Genomic DNA, 22,069 nt, shown 5'->3' on the forward strand with positions numbered 1-22,069 from the left:
AACTATGTGACATGCGGGCATTGTAGTAGACAATAGACATGTTTGATTTCATTACAGCACCCTTAGAAAGCAGGTCCAGTTCCCCTGTATCCTTTTGTACTTGCATTTGAGGAATCTGAGGCAGGGAGACCACTTGGAGAGTCGAGTCTCACAGCTTATCTTGTAGAACCAAAATTTTGAACCCAGGTCTCATTACCGACTCCTATAAGATCCCTAGCTCTCATTCAGAACAGTGCAGCTCCTTTTGTGCATTCTATTCAAACTCATTCTGTTGGCCTTCTTTGGTAACCTCTCAGGAATCCCCTGAACCTGTCTTCTCCCCAAATACCAACTTTGCTTGGGATCAGAACAAAATGTAGTTTTCCTGATGGTGGCAGGTGGAGTGATAGTGCTCTGGCGATACCCAGGGAACAAGGGGAAGAGTATTGGAGTAAGGGAGGGGTGGCTAAAAGAACAGCTGTTGGAGAAAGTGTAATGAGCAGCAGGAGGATGGGACCTTTGTTGGAAGTGGGTGACAGTTTAGTAAAAAGGCGTTAGAAGTCTAAAGAGGTGTTTGTCCTTGGTGTGAGTGCAGGAGAGATGTGACCAATAGTTGTTTTGTGTATTACAGTAGCAAGGAGAAGGTATTACTTACCTTCTGTATTTACTTAATATGCAAAGTGACTAAAAATGACTGATTTTGGAACAATTGTGCAAATATCCACATATAGATAAGCCTCATTAACTTGAAGGCCATGGGCTAGTAGGCCGTATGATTATTCAAACTGTTTCTGACACTCTACATCCGGAATTGCTTTCCGAAGCCTTTGGTTGTTAATAGTCACAACAGTTGCAGACCTTCCTCCTTTGAGGGAATGTTTGATATTAGGAACTAGGCAAATGTGATGAATGAGTATGATTAAACTATGCAATAACTTTGTGACAGAAAAAATGCAGCTATAAAGTAATAAGACTTTTAGAATGCTTTTAAGGTGGGTTTGAAATCAGTCCCCCATGTTTGGAAATTTTTTAATACTATTACTATTTTTTAGAGAGGGAAGCAGGGGGAGGGAGGGAAGGAGAATCCTAAGGAGGCTCTATGCCCAGTGCAGAGCCTGAGGTGGGGCTCGATCCCACAACCTGAGATGAACCGAGCTGAAACCGAGTTGGACACTTAACCAACTTGAGCCACCCAGGCGCCCCTGTAAATGTTTTAGATCAGTGCCATACAATGGAATTTTCTGCAGTATTGGAAATGGTCTCTACCTATGCTATTCACTACAGTAGGCACTGTAAGCCCTGTGTGGCAATTGAGCACTTGAAATGTGGCAAGTATAACCGGGAGACTGCTTTTTCATTTTATTTAATTGTAATTAATTTAAATTTAATCACATATGGCCAATGGCTGCTATAGTGGAATAGTTAGAATAGTTTTAGACAAGGGCAGTGGTATTGGAAAGATGCCTGATTAAGTGAGAACAGTTCCTCACTTAGCTGTAACAAGGTTCCCTTAACTGACTAAAGGACTTAACATTTTCAGCATAATAAACAATAAGGAACTTAAGTTAATTACTGCCAAGACATGCAAACATAAAACTTCAGACAAGAATGAAAACAGAAGCAATGGCCCTTCATGGTACATAAGGGATCACTCCTAATAGGAGTCTTGATTTTAGCCCATGGTGGACTCCCTTCCCCCAAAAGCAGATTGTTAATTCGGTATTAGCTATCAGGTAAAGAGAAGGGAGAAATGGGGCTGGGGGGGTCTGTTATTCCTATTCTTCATAATTTGGGGAGCTTACTTTTTAAAACTAAGAATAACCAAGAACTAACCAGAGCTAGAACTATAAACAAACAAGTGATCCAATGAAAATGTCTTGGTAAACATCTTCAAAGACTTGAAGTTTGAGCAGAGTCTGCTTATCTTTCTCCCTCTGCAGCTCTCCCTCTGCATGCGCTCTCTCTCTCTCTCTCTCTCTCTCATATGCTCCCTCAAATAAATAGATTTATCTGAAAATTCAAAAATTTATTTGAGTCCCATCTTCTTGGAATCTAAGAAAAACAAAAATGTAACAAAGTGCCCTGGTGGGGACATGCTGATGTCATTTCAAATAATGCCTGAAAAACATGTCTGAGAATGAATTAAGGAAAGGAAAAAATGCCCTCCGGATAATGGAAAACCAGCCTCCCTCATAGAATCTAAACACTGGTTTTTTTTTTAATTTATGATAGTCACAGAGAGAGAGAGAGAGAGAGGCAGAGACACAGGCAGAGGGAGAAGCAGGCTCCATGCACCGGGAGCCCGATATGGGATTCGATCCCGGGTTTCCAGGATCGCGCCCTGGGCCAAAGGCAGGCGCCAAACCGCTGCGCCACCCAGGGATCCCCCTCCCTCATAGAATCTAAACACTGATTTTTAAGTTGTCATTATTGTATGTGCCACTAAGACAGAACATTAAACTATGACCTATAGTAACTATTAAAAAAAAGAGAGACTTGAAGTTGATTTTTGTATGTGGTCTGACGTAAGGGTCAAAAATTTATTCTTTTGCACGTGGATATGCAGTTGTCCCGGCACCATTTGTTAAAAACACTGTTCTTTTCCCCCCATCGAATTGTGTGGGCTTCCTTGCCCACAAAGGATTTATTTCTACCATACCCTAAGCTGTGTGTCCAGGTCAGAGCTTTTGTTCCTACCCCTCCCCCTTAGGCCTGGCGGACCTCTTCTATCCTCCACTCCCTTTTGTGTGGCTAATTCTTTCTCAGCCTTCAAAGTTTCATAAGGAAACTCACCTTCTTCAGTTTGTCTTCCCTGATGAACATAACACCACGCACAGTATGTGTGCACGGGCACGTCTTTCCTCAAAGGGTAGGATAGGAACCCCTTAGGCAGTGATCCATTTGATAACTACTCACGGAGTTCTTAGTAGGCACTCTGAAGCCCAACTAAATAATAAGACCTTAGAAAACTTACTCTTAATGGGGAAATAATAATAATATGGTGGGGTAAGTTTATGGTAGGGATAAGCATGGGATATGCTATAAGAATGCAAACGACGGAATTTAATCTAATCTGGGTTTTCCCCTAGGTGGTGACATCTGAACTGAAACCTAAAAGACTAATAGGATGTAGCTAGATGAAAAGAGGGGAAGGACAATGAGAAAGAAGGAACAGCATTTAGGGAGAGAGGCCCAGTAGTTTAGCACTTTGCTGGATCATAGCCTCCAGGGATGTGAAAGATGAAGCTTGGAGAGGTGAGGGGTGGGGCCAGGTCTTGAAGGGCCTTTTACAGCCAGTAAAGGAGTTTGGCCATAATCCCACAGGCAGGGAGAAACCAAGGAAGGAGAGAAACGTGTACAGAACACTTTTGAGTAAGAAGCTTAAATCTCTCAAGCCATTTTAAAATGAATTAAGAGATAAAGCCCCTTGGGTTTCTTTATGCTTTACCCTACTCCTCTAATTGTCAAAACAAAAGCAAAACCTCCTTTCCTGCACCTATTAAAAACTTAATTTTATAGAATTACAGACAGCATGCTGCTTAAAGAATTCTTGATAATTAGTTAGCTATTACTTTAGTTATGTCATTTTATAGAATCATGGACGGCATGCTGATTAAAGAATTCTTGATAATTAGTTAGCTATTACTTTTGTTATGTCTTTCTGCAGATTACTAGCAATTGCGTCATCAGATTTAAAAGATTTAAACCTCTACTTTGTATTACTGTTTTTTCCTTCAAGTGCCTCTGAGATTGAGAATTTAATTAAACTCTGGTAATTGGACATTTTAGTGGTATTAGCAGCATATTGTTGTTAAGGAAAATTTAGTGTGCTTGTATATACCTTGATTTGAGATTGTATTTAGTCATTTACCGTGGTATTCTCCTAAAATTTATTAAGGAGAAAAAGATAAGTTACAACAGACCTATACAGGCTGGCACGTGGCTTGTGGAAAAAATTTCTTTGTTTTCAATAATTCTAGCCTAAAGTGCACCTCCAGGTTTGTACTCACCACCTGCATTGTAATTTTCAATTATTTTGCTCTCTCACTCTCTCATTAGATGCTGAAATCTGGAGCAGTTTTTTTCATGTTTTGTTTTAATTAATCTGTATTCCTAGGGCCTCACACATAGTAGGTGGCTAAATAAAGATGTGATCCACAAATGGGTCATCCTCACAAACAGACAAACTTTCATTTGAAGCTCCATTTTTTTTCTTAAACAGAAAATATTTGATATCTCTATAAAATTAAATAAAAACATGGTCTTAAGCTTAGAAGTTAATTTACCTGGTGTTTTTCTTACAGGCATTTGTAAAGGATGTTCATGAAGATTCAATAACAGTTGCATTTGAAAACAAGTAAGTGTCTTGCTATAATGTTAATGTTCAGGTTCTTAAATATTTTTATAGTAATTATTCTTTTTATTCCTCATTTAAAATATTTCAGGTCTAGTTTGAGTGTTTTTCAGGAGTGGATCTTCATGTTACTGACCAGGAAGTTCCTGAACAACTCCATGTTAAAACCAATGGAATGACTGTTCCGCCTAATGACCTTAGAGATCCCTTTCGTTTAACCTTGATGCCTACATTTCCGTCGCCTTGAATGTGAAAAAGAAACCAGATACTTCTGTATTAATAACTGAGAGTTTGGATAGAAATCTTTGTTACAAGATGAAAATGAATGAATTCATGAGTATTGGTAAAAATAATGCGGGTTTTATAATGTTAAATCTAAAATCGATGGTTTTAGTTGTCTAGTATATTTTATCAGGAATAATCATATTATTTTACATCTGTTTTCATGTATTTATAATCAGTAACAGTGGTAACCAATCTTTTCTGCTACAAGAGTAAATAGAAATACTTATAGGCCTACGAATGTTAGCCATATGAAGACATATAGATGTTAGCATTTTATCAAGAGAGACAAATTTCTTGACTTAAATTTTTTGAAAAGTAATAAGGGCTATTTTCAGAGTAGCAATTCAAGATTCTAAAGTACGTATAAACAGCTTAGCCAGAGTGTTGATGTGATCATGATCTTAGGATCATATTGAACTCTGAAGAATGGTCAACAACTACAACATTTTGGATTTTGTGTACTAAGAGAATTGATAGTATCCCAAAAGCAGGTTGCAAATCTATAGAGAAAAGAAGTAGATTAGTAGTTGCTTGGGGGTGGGGGTGGGGAGAATCCTAACTAAAGGGCATAGGATTTCCTTTGGAGGTGATGAAAATGTTCTTAAATGCGGCTGGTGATGATTGTACATATCTGTTAATATACTTAAAACCACTGAATTGTACATGCACAAGTGGATTATATGGTATGTGAGTTACATCAGTAAATTTGTTAAAATATCATATCTGACCGAGACATACTATAATTTGACTGTTAGATTCTTTTAGCTACCAAGAGGACAAAGTAGTAGTATTCTTGGATTCCTGTAACACATTTAGGGGACAGAGATAAAAGGATTTAGAATGTCCAACCCTATTCTCAGCTCCAGTCTAGTCTCAGTCCAGAATATAAGTATGAATAATCGAATAACTTTTTCTGAATGTGTAGAGCCAAAAGTTCCAGAATTTGCCTCTGCTGTTTCTAGTATGCATGGATTTGTGTGGTTATACACTAGACCGCAATATCACACTTTTAACAGGACAATCTTTGATAATTTGAGAGTAATTTTTTTTGTAATTATACTTTTATCTGCTTGCTCCCATTATTAGATAAACACTTTCCCATAAAAGAAGAGTTCTCTTTATTTTCCACTTTTAATTTCTCCTATAGTGTTTAAAGTGTTAAGCAAACACTCATTTCCTCCATGCATTTAAGAATGTGTCTGGTTAATATACTAACTCATCAGATCAGTTTCTCTTTTGTTTTCAGATTTCTACTATAAACCTAGAATAATTCTACATTCGGACCTTCTAATTCTCTTCTGTATTATAGCTGCATAAAAGTTTCTCTTCAAGATGTCCTGAGAATTTGAAACAAATAAGCTGTTTTCCTTGTGTACATGAAGTATGTTTGAAATTCAACACTGGGTTTGAGCACATCACTAGGGTATGATAGGTCTCTACCAAAGTAGTTTCTGCCCTTTCTTGGGCATTTTCTTTTTGTTTTTCTGTTAAAAAAAATAATGTTTTATAGAACTTTGGACTGTATTTACCCTTTCCTTTCAGTCATAAATTCCTATTACTATAATACCACTTTATTTTAGATGCTATGTTTTTCCTTCCATATTTCACATTTTTGAATGAAGAATTTGAATTTTTCTGTGTACACTTAAGACTTAAATCATCCTTTAGAAAATTATGTATTTTTTTGAATCACATTTAGCAATGAATTTGTAACATGTTAAAAGTCATTAATTTTTGGTAAATATAAAAAGGCTTTTCTGAAGTAAAGACAATGTTTTCAAAGCTTCATAGTTTTCACATGTGTATAATTCAGAGAAAGGGTTCCATATATAATACAGGCCTAATTGGATTTCCACAAATTCTGACTTAATTACCTACCCTTCTTATATATGGCTCTTCTTTAAAAAAAAAATTAGGGGTACCTGGATGGCTCAGTTGTGTAAGCATCTGACTCTTGGTTTTGGTTCAGGTCATGATCTCAGAGTCCTGAGAGTGAGCCCCACGGCGAGCTCTGTGCTCAGCACAGAGTGTGCTTGAAATTCTCTCCCTCTCCCCCTCCATACTTCTCCCTCCTCCACCCCCTACCCCTGCACACTTGCTCTCAAATAAATAAATAAAATCTTTAAAAAAATTAGCACTTTTTTCAGTCCGATTTTACTAAAGAAAGCTCTTCAGAAAACAAGAAATGACTGCTGCAGCAGTTGAATCCTCCAATGTTTTTGCAGTTTGTCTTTTTTTTTTTTTTTTTTTTTTAAATTTTTATTTATTTATGATAGTCACACAGAATGAGAGAGAGAGGCAGAGACATAGGCAGAGGGAGAAGCAGGCTCCATGCACCGGGAACCTGACGTGGGATTCGATCCCGGGTCTCCAGGATCGCGCCCTGGGCCAAAGGCAGGCGCCAAACCGCTGCGCCACCCAGGGATCCCTGCAGTTTGTCTTTTAATATTTAATATCATTTTGGATATAAAAGAATAATTTGGTGTTTTTCAAAATTGTTCCATATAATTTTAAATTTAAAAACATAGGCAACTTACCAAACTCCTATAGGCTGTCTCCATCGGGTTTCTGTGGTTTAGCAGACCCCATGAGGCCATGCTGATCAGCAGCCAGCTATCCATGGCAAGAATTGACCACCTCGTGGGATCTAAAATTTAAAGGGGGAAAAGTGAGTTGTGAATTGCTGATGTGCTGACTGCCCCATTTTGCTTGGGAATTAGAGGGCATTTAGGACCAGTTTCTGTGGTCCTTAGAATGTGCTTAAAATTCTTTTGCAAGTGGAAGTATGGTGATGATGTTACTAACACTTACTAACATTTAATTTAAGCATCAGACGAAATTGCTGTTGTGGCCTTGCATTTAGCACTCTTAGAGGTTGATATTACTGAAAGACAGACTTGTTTGGAAAATTGTAATGTTGATCTGTTGTGTTTAGAGGACTATTCCAAACAGAACTACAAGGCTGCTATGCTGCATGCATACTTTGTTGAAATGTCTCTACATTGCCATTATGCCCGACTCAGCAGAACACTGACTGTTTTCAAAGCATTTGCCTCTTTAAACTAGAAAAACAGAGGGTCACACTTAACCAAGAGTTGATGGCAGTATGGTCATTATTTCCATCAAACCAGAAAGAATGTTAATTATGTATTTGCTTATTTGCAGCTGGCAGCCAGAGAGGCAGATTCCATTCCATGATGTGAGATTCCCACCACCTGTAGGTTATAATAAAGATATAAACGAAAGTGATGAAGTTGAGGTAAGTTTCCTCTGCCCTCAAGTTACTAAGCACTGGAGTGGGAGCATTGAATTTGCCTGTGTGTTTTATACCCCTCCTATTTAACACTGCTTAAACTACCTTGAAAATTATAGCTGTGATGGACATGTGCTTTTGACTGAGCCACCTTAATAATAATCTGAAAATACCCTGTGATGTTTATATGTGGCTTCTTAAGCAGCACTGAGGGCACATCATTGAAAGTCGGTACTGATTTCCTTTGCCTGCTAGGAAATTCCTTTTGCCTTTTCCTTGAATCTCTGAATCTTTATTTGAATAATGTATTGTTGGCTTACAACTTTGTCTCCATTTTAAGCAAAATGGATTAGGAAAATTAGTTTCATAAAGGAGAAGAAATCATGCCTTATAATAGAGCAGCATTCTAGAATTTCTTTAGCAGTAAATCCTCCTGGTGTATTATGAAAAATTCATCTATGAGTTTTAGTATAAACACATATAGGGAAAACATCTTTTCACTGGACATGCTGTGAACCACCTGCGCATGTGCCATTGATGTCTTTGATCAAAATGTGCTATAGAGATATAACACATTAACAGAAACATTGTGTTTATAATTTCTCTAGCCACTGAAAATTGAGGACTTAAAGCACTCGGAGTCTGTTTTATATTGTAGTTGATCTGTGTAGTGTCCTCTCCTTCCTCCCTTTTCACACCATTTTAAGCTGCTTCTCTTCTTTTTTCCACAAGGCCTATTAATAGTTGCAAATTCATGAATATTTGTGGTATGAAGGAGGCAGCTAAGTAGACATTTATATACAGGTAAGGTAAAGTGTACTAGGTCCTTGAATTCTTATTTCCTGTGCAAGGGTACAGATGGTATAGTGAAACAGAAGAGTCCCCTGCCTTTGATGAGGTCACATTCTAGTCAGGGTAGCTAATATCATGGCAGATGGAAGGAAAAAAGTAAAAGGATGCAAGGTGATAATAGGGGCAGGAGTAGTATTCTAGGCAATACTCACCTCTTGATGTCCAGGCCTGTGTTCTTTTCTCTTTCTAAAGTGGAATAGAATAAAGTACTATTTAGTTACCAAAAATGTACTCAGTATCTATTAGATATAAGGGAGTGGGCTTGGTGTTGTGAGGGATCCTAGTAGGAAACACATTGTCTGTACTTGAGGACCTTTAGTTGTCTGCTTCCCTAGGAGACTATAGGCTTCCTGAAGGCAAGGACATTTGATCTATGTCAGAAATGCTCTGATAATGTTGGGGTGGACAGCAGAGACTTTTTCCCAACTGAGTCACATGACAGGTGGAGACCAATGAAATACTTTGCTAGAGTGGCCTTACAGTATTACTTGACAATGATACATAACTGAGATTGTTGCTATAGCTAGAACAGAGATGAAAGGGATTGATGGTGGCAGGAGGGAAAGGTAGGTTAAATTGTGTTAGTCACCGTATTTTATAACCATTAACTTAGACTATAAAAGGGACACAAGACACCAGGTCTTTTGGTCTGTCTGTATCAGGAATGCTCATGGTAGCGACTGATTGAGAGAACTCCCTCCCCCCAATTTTGTCACATAAAGATGGGTGACCAGTGAGTTGCTGTTGCCACGATGACCTCCCTGTATTACTTAACAATTACCTGGGTTATTTCCTTGACTAGAGCAGAATTGAGACGAAGTGATGGGGGCAAGAGAGAAAGGGCAGGTTAAGCTGTATTTAGTCACTGCATTGTGTGACTGTTAACTTCAATTGTAAAAGGAGGCAAGAACTGCCCCCTTCAGTTACTCATCACCCTTAGGCTCTGACCTCTCTCTCCTTTCCTCTCTTATCCTCCTTGTCTCCCTGCTTCTTTCTGCTTCTGAGTATTTGTTTCTCTCTCCATGTATACTGTCCCATTAATTTTGATTTGCTAGTGTCTTTACAAAAGGTTCCATGCTGCACATCGTAAGTGAACTTTGACGTGATCACCAGAGAGATTGGTTAGAAGAACTGATCCAGTACGTGAGAGCAGGAAGGTGGTATCCACAGGATTGCCAGGATGGAGTTGTCCATTTTAGTGGAGAGAGAAAGCGGACAGGAGACCAGAGAGTGACCAGGGATCTGTTCATTTAGGCACCAGGAGACATGAATGCTGGGGTGGTATCCTTAGTGGACTGAGTAGTCAGAGGTCTCACCTATTTAGTGACCAGGCAGTAGGCCAGGGTCAATAATTTCCAATTAGTTATTTGCTTATTAGAGAAAAAGAAAAACAAGTATATACATTTTTAGATATGTTTTCATAGCTCACAAAGTATCCAAGCAAAGTATGCCCAGGTTTATGAACAGTCTGCTTTTCTTGAGCATTCATATACAGAGGACTGATTATTACTGACCTGAAACAAAGAAAATAGGAAAGTGCTTTGTACAGGGCTCTCGCAGGTAATCAAGCAGTTTCTGATTATGTTTCTCTGCCTAGCTATAGGGTTGCAGTCTACTTTAAGGTATATAACAAATGGGTTTGAGAGATACCTGGCTCATTTTAAGAATTTTCTTCAATGTCTGATAATCTATAGATTTCTGAATGATGTTAATTATGAAATAATCTATGTTGTAATTTTTGTGTAGGTTTATTCCAGAGCAAATGAAAAAGAACCTTGCTGTTGGTGGTTAGCTAAAGTGAGGATGATAAAGGGTGAGGTAGGAAACTGCATATTTAAAATTTTTTATACTATTTGCGTTTTCTAAACCCAGGTATTACATTTCGGTGTGGATGTCTGTTTTAAAGGAATATCTAACGTGTCATTTTATTAAAATGTTTTCTCTACATGTTCAGTATGTTTCATGTGTTTTACTTGTGAGCAAAGAGTTTTTTCTTCCCTTTGGAGAACTTAAAAATAACTGTATAGGTATAGCTTATTGTTCTTACTTTAAAAACTGACCAGGAATGACTTTTATCTATTTCTCTCAGTTTTATGTGATAGAATATGCAGCATGTGATGCTACATACAATGAAATTGTCACAATTGAACGTCTACGATCAGTTAATCCCAACAAACCTGCCACAAAAGATACTTTCCATAAAATCAAACTGGACGTGCCAGAAGACTTACGACAAATGTAAGTTGGTATGCAAGAAGTGCTGAGAACTTACAGGTGATATGCAATTAATTTAAAAGAATACAAATTTTAAAATAATAGAAAACATTTTTTAAATTCGATGACCTTTGGCAAAAATGATTTGCAAAAGTAGTGAAAAAAATGTCTTTAGCTTTTCAGCTGTATAATCAAGGCAGTACTGCACTTGTCTAAACTTAGTTGGCTAGATACATAGTTAATATACATTTGTTTTCTAAAATTAACTTTATACATAGAATTTTGAAATTTTAAAACTGAGTAGTACAGATCTGTCATAAGTTACAAATCAAAATCTGGACAATGAAGACTTCCCCAGGTCTTTTTCCTTTAAGTTAGTATTTTCAGATAAATATGTAATAGGAGTTAACGAAGCTTCCAGAGGTCATCTCCATCTTTTAATTCTTGGTCTGGAGTAATGGTTAAGACTTTTTAGATAAGAGATTCCTTTTTAAAGGTTTCATCAAGGGGGTATACTAGGGACACCTGGGTGGCTCAGCAGTTGAGCGTCTGCCTTTGGCTTAGGGCGTGATCCCAGAGTCCCGGGATTGAGTCCCACATCAGGCCCCCTGCATGGAGCCTGCTTCTCCCTCTGCCTGTGTCTCTGTCTCTCTCTCTCTGTGTCTCTCATGAATAAATAAAATCTTTTAAAAAGGGGGGGGTATACTGAGTTTGATTTGGATGTGTCATACCTCAGATAAACATTAACCTGCAGTTTACAGTACATAGGAATCCTGCTTTTTTGATTGGAGAGATTGCATATATGTATAAATTTTTGTGCTTTCTGACTCTTATACATTTCCTTCTCCCCTTTAAATTGGTCAGAAGTTTTTCTATAGAAAAGAAGCAGCAAAACAAAATTGAGTACCCGGTAGTTAACCCCAAAGGTTAAGAAAATTGCTAATCATATATAACTGAAATAAGGAAACTTGCAGAGGAGAGTGACTCTCCTAAATAATGTCACCTTTGGTAATCTAGAACCACAAGCAATCCCTTAAGAGCATAACTGTTTTTTTCCTCTCTGTAATCTCAGATCCTTGATAGGGCTGAGTATTACAGAGATGAATAGCAAAGGAACCTTTTTTGTAATCTCAAATACTTGAGTAGGCTAAAAGTATTTCAGAGATGCACAGCAAAGGAACTGAACTTTTTAATGGATATAACATTTTGCATGCATCATGTTTAGTATGAATTCACAGTTCTTTACTAAGTACAAATCTCTGCATATACTTAGGCCTGTAGTTGGTAATTATTCATCTTAACTTCACAGTGGATATTATTTTTATTTCTAGGTGTGCCAAAGAATCGGCACATAAGGACTTTAAAAAGGCAGTTGGTGCCTTTTCTGTAACTTATGATCCAGAGAATTATCAGCTTGTCATTTTGGTGAGTGTTTTTGACTTCTCTATTTTGAATACTCATTTGGAGTATTTGCTTTGATAATAATTGTGTTAAATTATGTCCTTTAGTCCATTAATGAAGTCACCTCGAAACGAGCACACATGCTAATTGACATGCACTTTCGGAGTCTGCGCACTAAGCTGTCTCTGATACTGAGAAACGAAGAAGCCAGTAAGCAGCTAGAGGTATGTGGCTTTCCCTAGTGCTGCTTGTGTAAGGCTATCTAGAAATGATAACTGGAGTTACAGAACTTGAATATGGGCAGGTTGTCCTTTATTTACTTTTTTTTTTTAGCAATTCCCTATATTTTATATTTTGAAAAATTAAATTATACAAAGCCTAATCATACTAAACTTTTTTATGCCTAAGGTTTCAGAATTAAGCAGCAGTTGATGTATAATAAGGAACTTCTTGGTCAACTCACTTTTTCTAGAAGTTCGTCAAAGCTGCTAATAAAATGAGGCAATGCTTCTTCCATATAACATGTTATCATTTAAGTACTAGAGAGTATTTAAATATCTAATCATATTCCTTTCATTATGTATGTTTATCTCTGTTTAAAAGGGTATAGAACTTCTTCATTCTAATTGGTTGTCACTCTTTAAAACTCCTGTCTTCAGATTCCTGCCAGAGGCTATTTCCCTAACTTACTATTTCGTCTCTTAAGGTGCATTTTATCTACTTTATTAATCTTCCAATAATTTCCATCACCATACATTTATTTTCATTGATAACTATCTAGTACTTCCATCCATTACCATAGAAACTAAATGGATTTTAATGTCCCAACTCAAGTGTATTACGGTCAGGTTCCAGAGTTCCTTGTCATTTATTCATTTCATTAGAGGGAAAAGACTTATGCAGTTGAAATAATAAAGAAAAAAAGTTGCAAATTGCATATTAAGAGAAGGTAGTCAAGGCTATATTCTTGTAAAACTTGCCACCTTCCCACTTGATGTCTGATTGCTGAACTCTTAGCAGGAGAGGAGACACTCATACCTCCTTTTGCTACTTTGTTTTCCTTATGGCCATGGAGGTCTGTTTAATTGGTTTTTACTCTCATTCTTTCTTGATGTCCCTATGTTCACACATTTGTGGTTTCTTTAGTAATTCTCTCATAACTTTTAGGCCAGAAAGAGCGCCCGGATAGCTCAGTCGGTAGAGCATCAAACTTTTAGGCCAGAACAGCCTCCTTATTTTCATTGTATTATGGAAAATATACTCATGCGTCTTCTTAAACATCTAATTCTTCTTAAATGATCTGTTAAGATACCTTTGACTTACCATTTATCAGTGAAAAGAATAAACCAGGTGAATGAACCAGGATTCAAAAAACAAGACTTCTTGAAAAGTCCTAGGAACATTTGATACATTTTGTTACTCTGATACGCAAAATGGATGATTAGACTTTTAAGAATTGTTTACAGTAGTTACACTCATACATTCAAATTAGCAGGTATGTTGAATACTGAGAAACTAGTGTGCATGCCTATCTTTCCTCACTACTAATATTAAAGAGATCCACATATTCAGATAAGAAATTTCCATTTTTCAACATGAGCCACTAATATGTTTGGTTTTCATTAATGGCATGCTAGAACTAAACATTAAATTTTGATGATGCTGTTTAAAGAGAGAGCAATTATCCACAAGTTTGAGGTGTCAAGTATAACATAGTTCAGTCATTACTGAATATTTGAAAGAACTCATCATACTTGTGGATCCAGACCACAAGGTCTTACAGACTCCCATATTAGGTTACAGGTGCGTATGCAAGATAAGTTGTAAATCTTTGGCATTCTGTAATCATTTGATTTCATGACTGCACCAACAATTTTTTTGATTCTGTTCCTCAGGTAGGGGAGGTAGGGGAAGGAGAGTATTGTTTTAATGTCACCATTTCATCAGAGGGATATCTAGATCACAATATCTAATGATAAGTTACATAAATGGTGCATTTTCCAGGAGAAAAACTGAGAAAAATATATATGTATATGTATCCTTTAAATAAAAACGAACACGATTTCTGTAAAGATGATATTTAAATTTTTATTTTACTTAAATAACATTGAGTCTGTCAGATCTGGTGAGCTGGTTTTTTATTTGGGAACATTTGATCTGCTTCTTAAGTATTACATTATTGATATCATTGGTTAACTAAGGCAGCCTTGCAAATAGGTTTTCTAAAGTTACCTTGGAAACTTGACAATAAGCCCTTTCCTATTAACAAAAATATATCAAATGGTATAGACCTTCAGGAACCTAAAAAGTACTTATGCCATGGAAGGTATTTTCTAAAACCTGTTAGTTTACAATTGAAACTAATTTATAGGCCCCCAATATATAGGGTCAAGATAATTTATATGGCTGACCTAAATACAGTTGTCTTAATAGGTAATAAAGCATATTAATCAGATGTGCATTTCTCTTTAGAGTTCAAGGCAACTTGCTTCAAGGTTTCATGAACAATTTATCGTACGAGAAGATCTGATGGGTCTAGCTATTGGTACTCATGGTGCTAATATTCAGCAAGCTAGAAAAGTACCTGGGGTCACTGCCATTGATCTAGATGAAGATACCTGCACATTTCATATTTATGGAGAGGTAAATATTTTACAATACAGCTTTTTTTCTAAAATAATATTTTAGAATATTTCGCATGGCTCATCTTTTGTCCTATTTTTTTTCCCTTTTTAGGATCAGGATGCAGTGAAAAAGGCTAGAAGCTTTCTTGAATTTGCTGAAGATGTCATACAAGTTCCAAGGAACTTAGTTGGTGAGTCAGAAATTACTGTTGACATACACTACAAAACACCATTTAGAAACAATTTAGTTAATCCTGATATCATTCCATGTTCATATACTTGGGGGAGTGTCATTTAATTGAAGCTTAAGCTTTGAAATATGGTCTGTTGTTACAGTGTACAGAAAATATATGATAAATACAATACTCAAAAATTAGAAAGTATATCAGATACTGCTTTGCTAGTTCAAACCTATTAGTGCCTGGAAGGATAGATTTTGTACAGCCTCTTGAGCGTATATTTTCTATATCTTAAAATTAAACATTTTTTTCAAAGGGTGCGTGGGTGGCTCAGTCAGTTAAGTGTCCAACTCTTGATTTTGGGCTCAGGTCATGATCTCGGGGTCCTGAGATCAAGGCCCTGCGTTGGGCTCTGTGCTCAGCAGGGGGTCTGCTTCTCTCCTTCTCTTTCTGCCCCTCCCCTAACTCACATTCTTGTGCTCACTTTCTCTCTCTGAAATACATAAATCTTTAGGAGCCCTGTGTGTGTGTGGGGGGGGGTAGTTGGTTAAGGATCCAACTCTTGGTTTCAGCTCAGGTGGTGATCTCAGGTTTGTGGGATTGAGCCCTGCATTGGACCCTGCGCTCTGTGTAGAGTCTGCTTGGGACTTTCTCCCTCTTTCAAATAAATAAATAAATCTTTTAAATAATCAATCTTAAACATTTTTTCAAAATGAATTGATATTTGAGGGCTTTATAATTTGGAGGATATTGGTATTTATTTGATCTAAGGGGTCTATGAAATCATAACATTTTGAGTTGAAGGTCTGAATGTCAGTTACTTAAATTTAGTAAGTTACAAACCTAAAAGTAACTGAATGTCTCTGGGGCTTTTTGCAACATCAATAGTAATTCTTCATTTTGACTTTGAATATTGTTGTATTATTATCACCATCACAAGTACCAGCAAATACCAGAAACTCTCTACCAATACTTTCAGGTGCTGCAGACACCATTAGCAGAACATATCAAAACAAGTTGCAGTTTTTATCAAGAATATTACCTATGTCTTTAATTTATAGATAAGATTGTGACATACTGCCTATACATTTTTTTATTTTCTGAACTTGATATCACAACTGATTATAAAAAGTAGCACACACCCTTTGGAAGATTTGAAGAATGAGAAAATACGGCCTTCCTGTGCATTTTTGTTCCCATAGTTTCTGTCCTGCTTAACCTGCTTTTATTTTTTGTCAGCATAGAATTAATCAGCATCTTCCTCTGCCATTAAAAACACTTGGAATAATATTTTTCTCTTGAAGAAAATTAGTTCAAGGATAAAGACTAGTGAAATGAATGCAGAATTATTCATTCGGCTGTGTTCTACAGACAGCTAAAGAATGCAACGTTATTGAGATAACTTGGATACAGTTGTGTGTATAGCACTATTCTGATTACTTCAGAGTAAGCAGGGTTTTAAATGATAATTATTTTCTTTTTATTTATAGTTTGTCAAGCAATTGCATACATTTTGTAGTTAGAAAAGTTATTTTAAATTTAGAAATTCTTAAAAAAAATAAATTTAGAAATTCTTATAAAATATAGCCAGAAGACAGGTTTTTTTTTTTTTTTTCCAGTAATTACCAAACAGAAACTTAGGTGTCAGATTCACTAAAGTTCATTTGGGAGAAGGCATGATGCCTCTAGGGGAACGTTCTTGGGTGTTGGAGGTTGAAGTTGGATTTAGATTTCAGTCTCTAATTCACTTTTTGGTAGCTATTTGACCTTGTAATTGATTCTGCCCCCTTGAATCTTATTTTCTTGCCTCTAAAAAAATGTGAATAATAGTGTCCACCTTACAGAGTTGCTGTGATAACTAAACAGATTGTAGATAGAAAGGTATAGATAGATGTACATTGCCTAAGCTCTGGATGTAGTAGGGGACCCTGTTAATGTTACTTCTCTTTTCTCCTCCTGATTCAGAACAATTCCAGTTTAGTAGAGCAGAATTGTAGTAAGCTGTCAGTTGAAACTTGAAAATAATCGTGTGGAGTAGAATTACATCATCTGCTATTAAAAATAGGTTCTACCTGTGGTCATACCTGAAGAGAAGAGGGTCCCAGCAGTGATCTTTCACCAGAAAGCCTGCTGAAGTACAATCAGCCTGGGTTTTGTTTTGTTTCTAGTGAGTAAAATAAAACAGTTCTGTTTTAGAGATTGTCTACTATGACACTGGCAGTGTTGAGTTTTTTGAGAAAGCATTTTTATATAATAGATTTGGCAAGGCAAATCTTTTTTTTTTAATTTTTATTTATTTATGTATGATAGTCACAGAGAGAGAGAGGCAGAGACACAGGCAGAGGGAGAAGCAGGCTCCATGCAGGGAGCCCGACGTGGGATTCGATCCCGGGTCTCCAGGATCGTGCCCTGGGCCAAAGGCAGGCGCTAAACCGCTGCACCACCCAGGGATCCCCTGGCAAGGCAAATCTTTAGGGAGAGGTCTAATTAGTATTTTTTTTTAATTTTTATTTATTTATGATAGTCACAGAGAGAGAGAGAGAGAGAGAGGCAGAGACATAGGCAGAGGGAGAAGCAGGCTCCATGCACCGGGAGCCCGACGTGGGATTCGATCCCGGGTCTCCAGGATCGCGCCCTGGGCCAAAGGCAGGCGCCAAACCGCTGAGCCACCCAGGGATCCCGAGGTCTAATTAGTATTGCATGAGTTTTCTTTGAGTCCCACAATATGATTTGTGTTCTCTTTTATTTTCACAAACTCTCTAGTACTGACACAGATTTGTCATTCTTTTCTAAAAATTTGCTTGTTTTTCATCCACTTTGACAGTGAATTGGTTTAATTATTCAGTTAACTATAGTTAACATGTAATACCTAGGATAGTTGAGATATTAGCAACATGTGCCAAGTTCATTTTTCTTTTTCCTAACTCATTTAGACCTTTATTAAAATCACATTAATTCAAAAAATGTAAGTATCATAGATTAAAAACAAACTGGGACAACTCCATGTAACTTCTCTCTTCCCCCACCTCTTTTCCTTTGAAGACAAGAGGAGCAGAAACAATTAATTGACAAAAGGACCTCCCTGTATTGGGAGTCCTGATTTAGTATCAGTTCTGTTCCCTGACCGCCAACCAGTCAAAGGAGATTATAGGGGTGAGGCTGCCAGACATGGCAAGAGTGCCAAGGTTATGCTGATTAGAAGAACCACAAGATCTTGTCGTGAGGCTTTCCCTGAGTTCTTCTGTAGGATAGACTCGAAGCAAATTTTGGCTTCCAATTTTTTCCCTATCCTTGCCTTAGACGAGATGGTGGAACAAGCACATGATGAGTTTGGCTGGTATAAGGGTGCTTTAGGTACCTTGAGAGGGCTCCTGGAATCCAATGTGATTCACATGTAGATTTCTAGAACCAATAGTTCTTTTTTTGTTTGTAGAGTCTTGGTTTACACTAATGCATGATGACGGCTATGAAAGTGGTCATTTCCCAGTTAAGGATATGATTCAATTTTATAAAATGAGGGAAACAATGCCTGTTGATTAGCAGTATTCAAAGTCTTTGGAGTTAGAACAGATGGTATGAATAATACTTAATCTTGAACTGGTTATAAGTTTTTTCATTGTGGTTTTGAGTTATCTTAAAGTGTGATTTCTTAATCTTTTATTCTGTGACTGACTAGAGATTAAGAAGTCATACTTGACCTTTTAATATACTGATACAAGCTAAGAGTGATACACAGGAGTAGTATTATATTTAACACATTGGCCTGAAAAATGTGCCTTTCTTTTAGTGTATGTTTAGCTGCTTAATTCCTTTTCAACTTAGAGTATCTTTTATAAATGTGACATATAAGATTCTAAAAATATTTACCATAGGCAAAGAAGCAGATTTAAATCAGATACAGACAGAACTAAAATTGTTGAATGAATAAACGAATGAATATATTTTCTATTATCTGCCCTTTCCCTTCATTCCTTTTACAGAACTTTGCAGAGTGATACAAACCACACAGTGACAACCTAGTAAAACAGAAAGCCAGGTTAACTCTGTCTTTATGAAAAGAGTTTCTGTTTGGGTTTTGAAATCTTACAGTTTTATGTGATAGTTTACAGTGGGGTGTGCTTACTGGTTTGAGATAACATGTTTTTAAAATCAAACATGAATTATTCATTTCTTAACTTAGGCAAGGTAATAGGAAAGAATGGAAAACTGATTCAGGAAATTGTGGACAAGTCAGGAGTTGTGAGGGTGAGAATTGAAGCTGAAAATGAGAAAAGTGTTCCACAAGAAGAGGTATGTTATAGTCATGTGTTTCTGATTTGTTGATAAAAGTTTCGTATTGTTTTATTCAACATGTTAATTTAGAGCCCTCTACTGTGCACATGCTGGGAATGTGAAAATTCTGACCATTAGTCATGCCAAACGTTGTTATAGCTGGAAAGTGACTTGGGACTAGTCACTTGAACACCTTTAAATCTTCTTTCTCAATCTTTAAAATGGATGTTCATAAATTTAAAAAAAAAGTATAAGGCATTTTTCAAATATTGTTTAATATTGCTGACAGATCAAGTTGGGACACTAGTTAGGTTTTCTGCCTTTTGTTCTCTGTCCTTTTCAGTTTGTGTGTGTATGTGTGTTTATTTTGTCGTTGCTTTCAATTTTTATCTGGGCATAATGTCTCTTCCCAGTCTTTAAATTGTATAATCTCCACTTTTATCTTCATGAATATATGCTTTTTGGTAGCAGCTTGTAAAGTATTTGTGTGGGTTGGGGGAGGTAAGGGTGTGCTCTTCTATACAGCAATACCGTTTAAAAATAAAATCCCCCTAAATTGCCATGTTTTTCACATATTGACTAGTCTTCTTTTGTGCAAGGTTCTTTTAGCTGATGTTAGATCTTTTGGGGGTTTTACTGCATAATATTTGCATTCTGTAATTCCATGTGCCAAAAATGTTTATAGTAATTAATATTCTTAAAATATGGTCATTGATACAAAAATGGAGCTAAATAAAGTCTTTTAAATTGGTCCTTTTTTCTGTTTTGTGTTTTTTACCAAGGAAATTATGCCACCAAATTCCCTACCTTCCAGTAACTCAAGGGTTGGACCTACTCCCTCAGAAGAAAAAAAACATATAGATATAAAGGAAAACAGCACTCATTTTTCTCAACCTAACAGTACAAAAGTCCAGAGGGTAAGAAATATTTGTCACTCTGAATTATACAATAAGTAATTTCTTTGACCCAGATGTCACAGTTGGTGTTTTGGGTGTTTTCTCTGATTAGGCTTATGGGCTACTCATTTTTTTGGTGTTTTTTTTTTTTTTTTTTTTGAAATCTAATTGCCAGCTTATGAAAGATTACAAACCAAAGTGATACCTACTTCTCAGTTTACTCACAGTGACAAATATGATGCTATAAACCTAAAATATGGGGTTACAATTAATGATCACATTTTTTCTTTTGAGGGTGGTCTTTCATTTTTACATGCTGTATCTTTTAAATTTTGCAGGTTGTGGTAGCTCAAAATGTACCTTCTGTTAGATACATTAGTTACTACTTAGAACCATATTTTAGAAAGTGGTTTTCAATATTTGAACTGACCTAACTGTTTAGAAATGGGTTTAGAAGTCCTACAGTGAAAGTCCTGCGTTCAGGCTTCTGTGTATCATTTGTTATAGTTAATGACATCACTTGCATTCCTTATACTGCTTTAGGTGTTAGTGGTTTCATCAATTGTAGCAGGGGAATCCCAGAAACCTGAACTCAAGGCTTGGCAGGTAGGAAAACATTCCTTGAAAAATAATTTTAATTTTATATTTTAATGTTTATTCCCCTTGTTAAGAAAGACCATCAGGGTTGGGGGATGGTGGAAGAGTGTTTTGGGGTATGTTCATCCATTGCCCTGGGGAAAAAGCTCAAGTTCCTTCCTGTTGGCTTATCAGGCCTTTCTTTGATGCTCACCTGTCCAATGTCATCTCTTATCACTCCGCCCTCCTCTACCCTCCAGAGCAGCTTGAACCATACTGAAGTCCTTAGAGTTCTCTGAACACTATTATCTCTGTGTACATATGTTTCCTCCATCGGAGTGCCTTTTACCCTCCAACTTGCCATCTTGCTTGGACCTTGCTCCTTGTGCAGCTTTCCTTGTGTACTTGCCACAGGTCCCCTTCCCCTGGCTGGTTCGAGGGCCTTGTCCCCTTCTGTGTTCCAGTGTGCTCATCCCTCTTGGTAGCACTTACTACATACACTTTCACTTGTTAATCTCTTTGGCCACATCGTTAGTTATTTGGCGGCAGGACCCACTCTGTGGCCCATGAGAACTATTTATGGGAAAAATGTTATGGCTCACCAGAGTTGAAAAGCAAAACCTATCATTTTATAAAGAGAAATATAACCACAAGTGGATTGGATATTCCTCTCTGCCGGGCAGCTCAGTTCTTATCCTAGTCAAGGAATCCCTTTGTCCTGGTGTCCATATTGAAGGCCCCCCTTTGTGCTCTTGGCCCTTTTTCATTTTGCTATTCTGGTCCCCTAGTGATGTGCTCAAATTAGAATAGCACTTGGGTACCACAACAGTTTGGATGTGGGGAAAGAGAATATGTTTTAAAATTATTTGCTCCAGAGTGATCAGACTAAATCTGGGACTTAGGGTTTTAAAGTTTATTTTAGACATACATGATCTAGGGGGAAGAGTGTAGCATTTCATCATATGACATTTTGGAAAATAATAAGGTTTAACTGCTTTGTAACAACATTAGTTGGGGGAAAAATAGTTAAAAAGTGTTTTTGAGAAACGGAGGTCTGATTCATAAGCCTGATTATTTCCACAGTACATATTCAATGCAAAAAAAAATCTGTATGAAGCCCATGGGTTTTCAGTGGCATATAACTCTTCAGGTGATCATTGCGCTAGGAAGCAGTGCCTTGCCTA

The 22,069-nt window shown here is 37.0% G+C and overlaps 1 protein-coding gene across 10 annotated transcripts in view; it reads left to right on the top strand.

Moving 5' to 3' along the window:
* The window catches only part of FMR1 (fragile X messenger ribonucleoprotein 1), a 38,636-nt gene that overhangs the window by 5,462 nt on the left and 11,105 nt on the right, over positions 1-22,069 (top strand). For 8 of the 10 annotated variants that reach the window (XM_055337839.1, XM_055337829.1, XM_055337830.1 and 5 more), the window contains exons 2-12: positions 4,284-4,336; positions 7,784-7,877; positions 10,470-10,541; positions 10,813-10,961; positions 12,269-12,362; positions 12,446-12,562; positions 14,811-14,981; positions 15,075-15,153; positions 19,322-19,431; positions 20,196-20,330; positions 20,853-20,915. In XM_055337839.1, the coding sequence (XP_055193814.1) occupies positions 4,284-4,336; positions 7,784-7,877; positions 10,470-10,541; positions 10,813-10,961; positions 12,269-12,362; positions 12,446-12,562; positions 14,811-14,981; positions 15,075-15,153; positions 19,322-19,431; positions 20,196-20,330; positions 20,853-20,915 (1,137 nt within the window). The remainder of the gene's footprint in view (positions 1-4,283; positions 4,337-7,783; positions 7,878-10,469; positions 10,542-10,812; positions 10,962-12,268; positions 12,363-12,445; positions 12,563-14,810; positions 14,982-15,074; positions 15,154-19,321; positions 19,432-20,195; positions 20,331-20,852; positions 20,916-22,069) is intronic. The other 2 variants (XM_055337832.1, XM_055337837.1) reach the window with 1 other exon arrangement.

The sequence above is a fragment of the Nyctereutes procyonoides genome, unplaced genomic scaffold (assembly GCF_905146905.1).
Source record: "Nyctereutes procyonoides isolate TBG_1078 unplaced genomic scaffold, NYPRO_anot_genome, whole genome shotgun sequence".
NCBI lineage: Eukaryota > Metazoa > Chordata > Mammalia > Carnivora > Canidae > Nyctereutes > Nyctereutes procyonoides.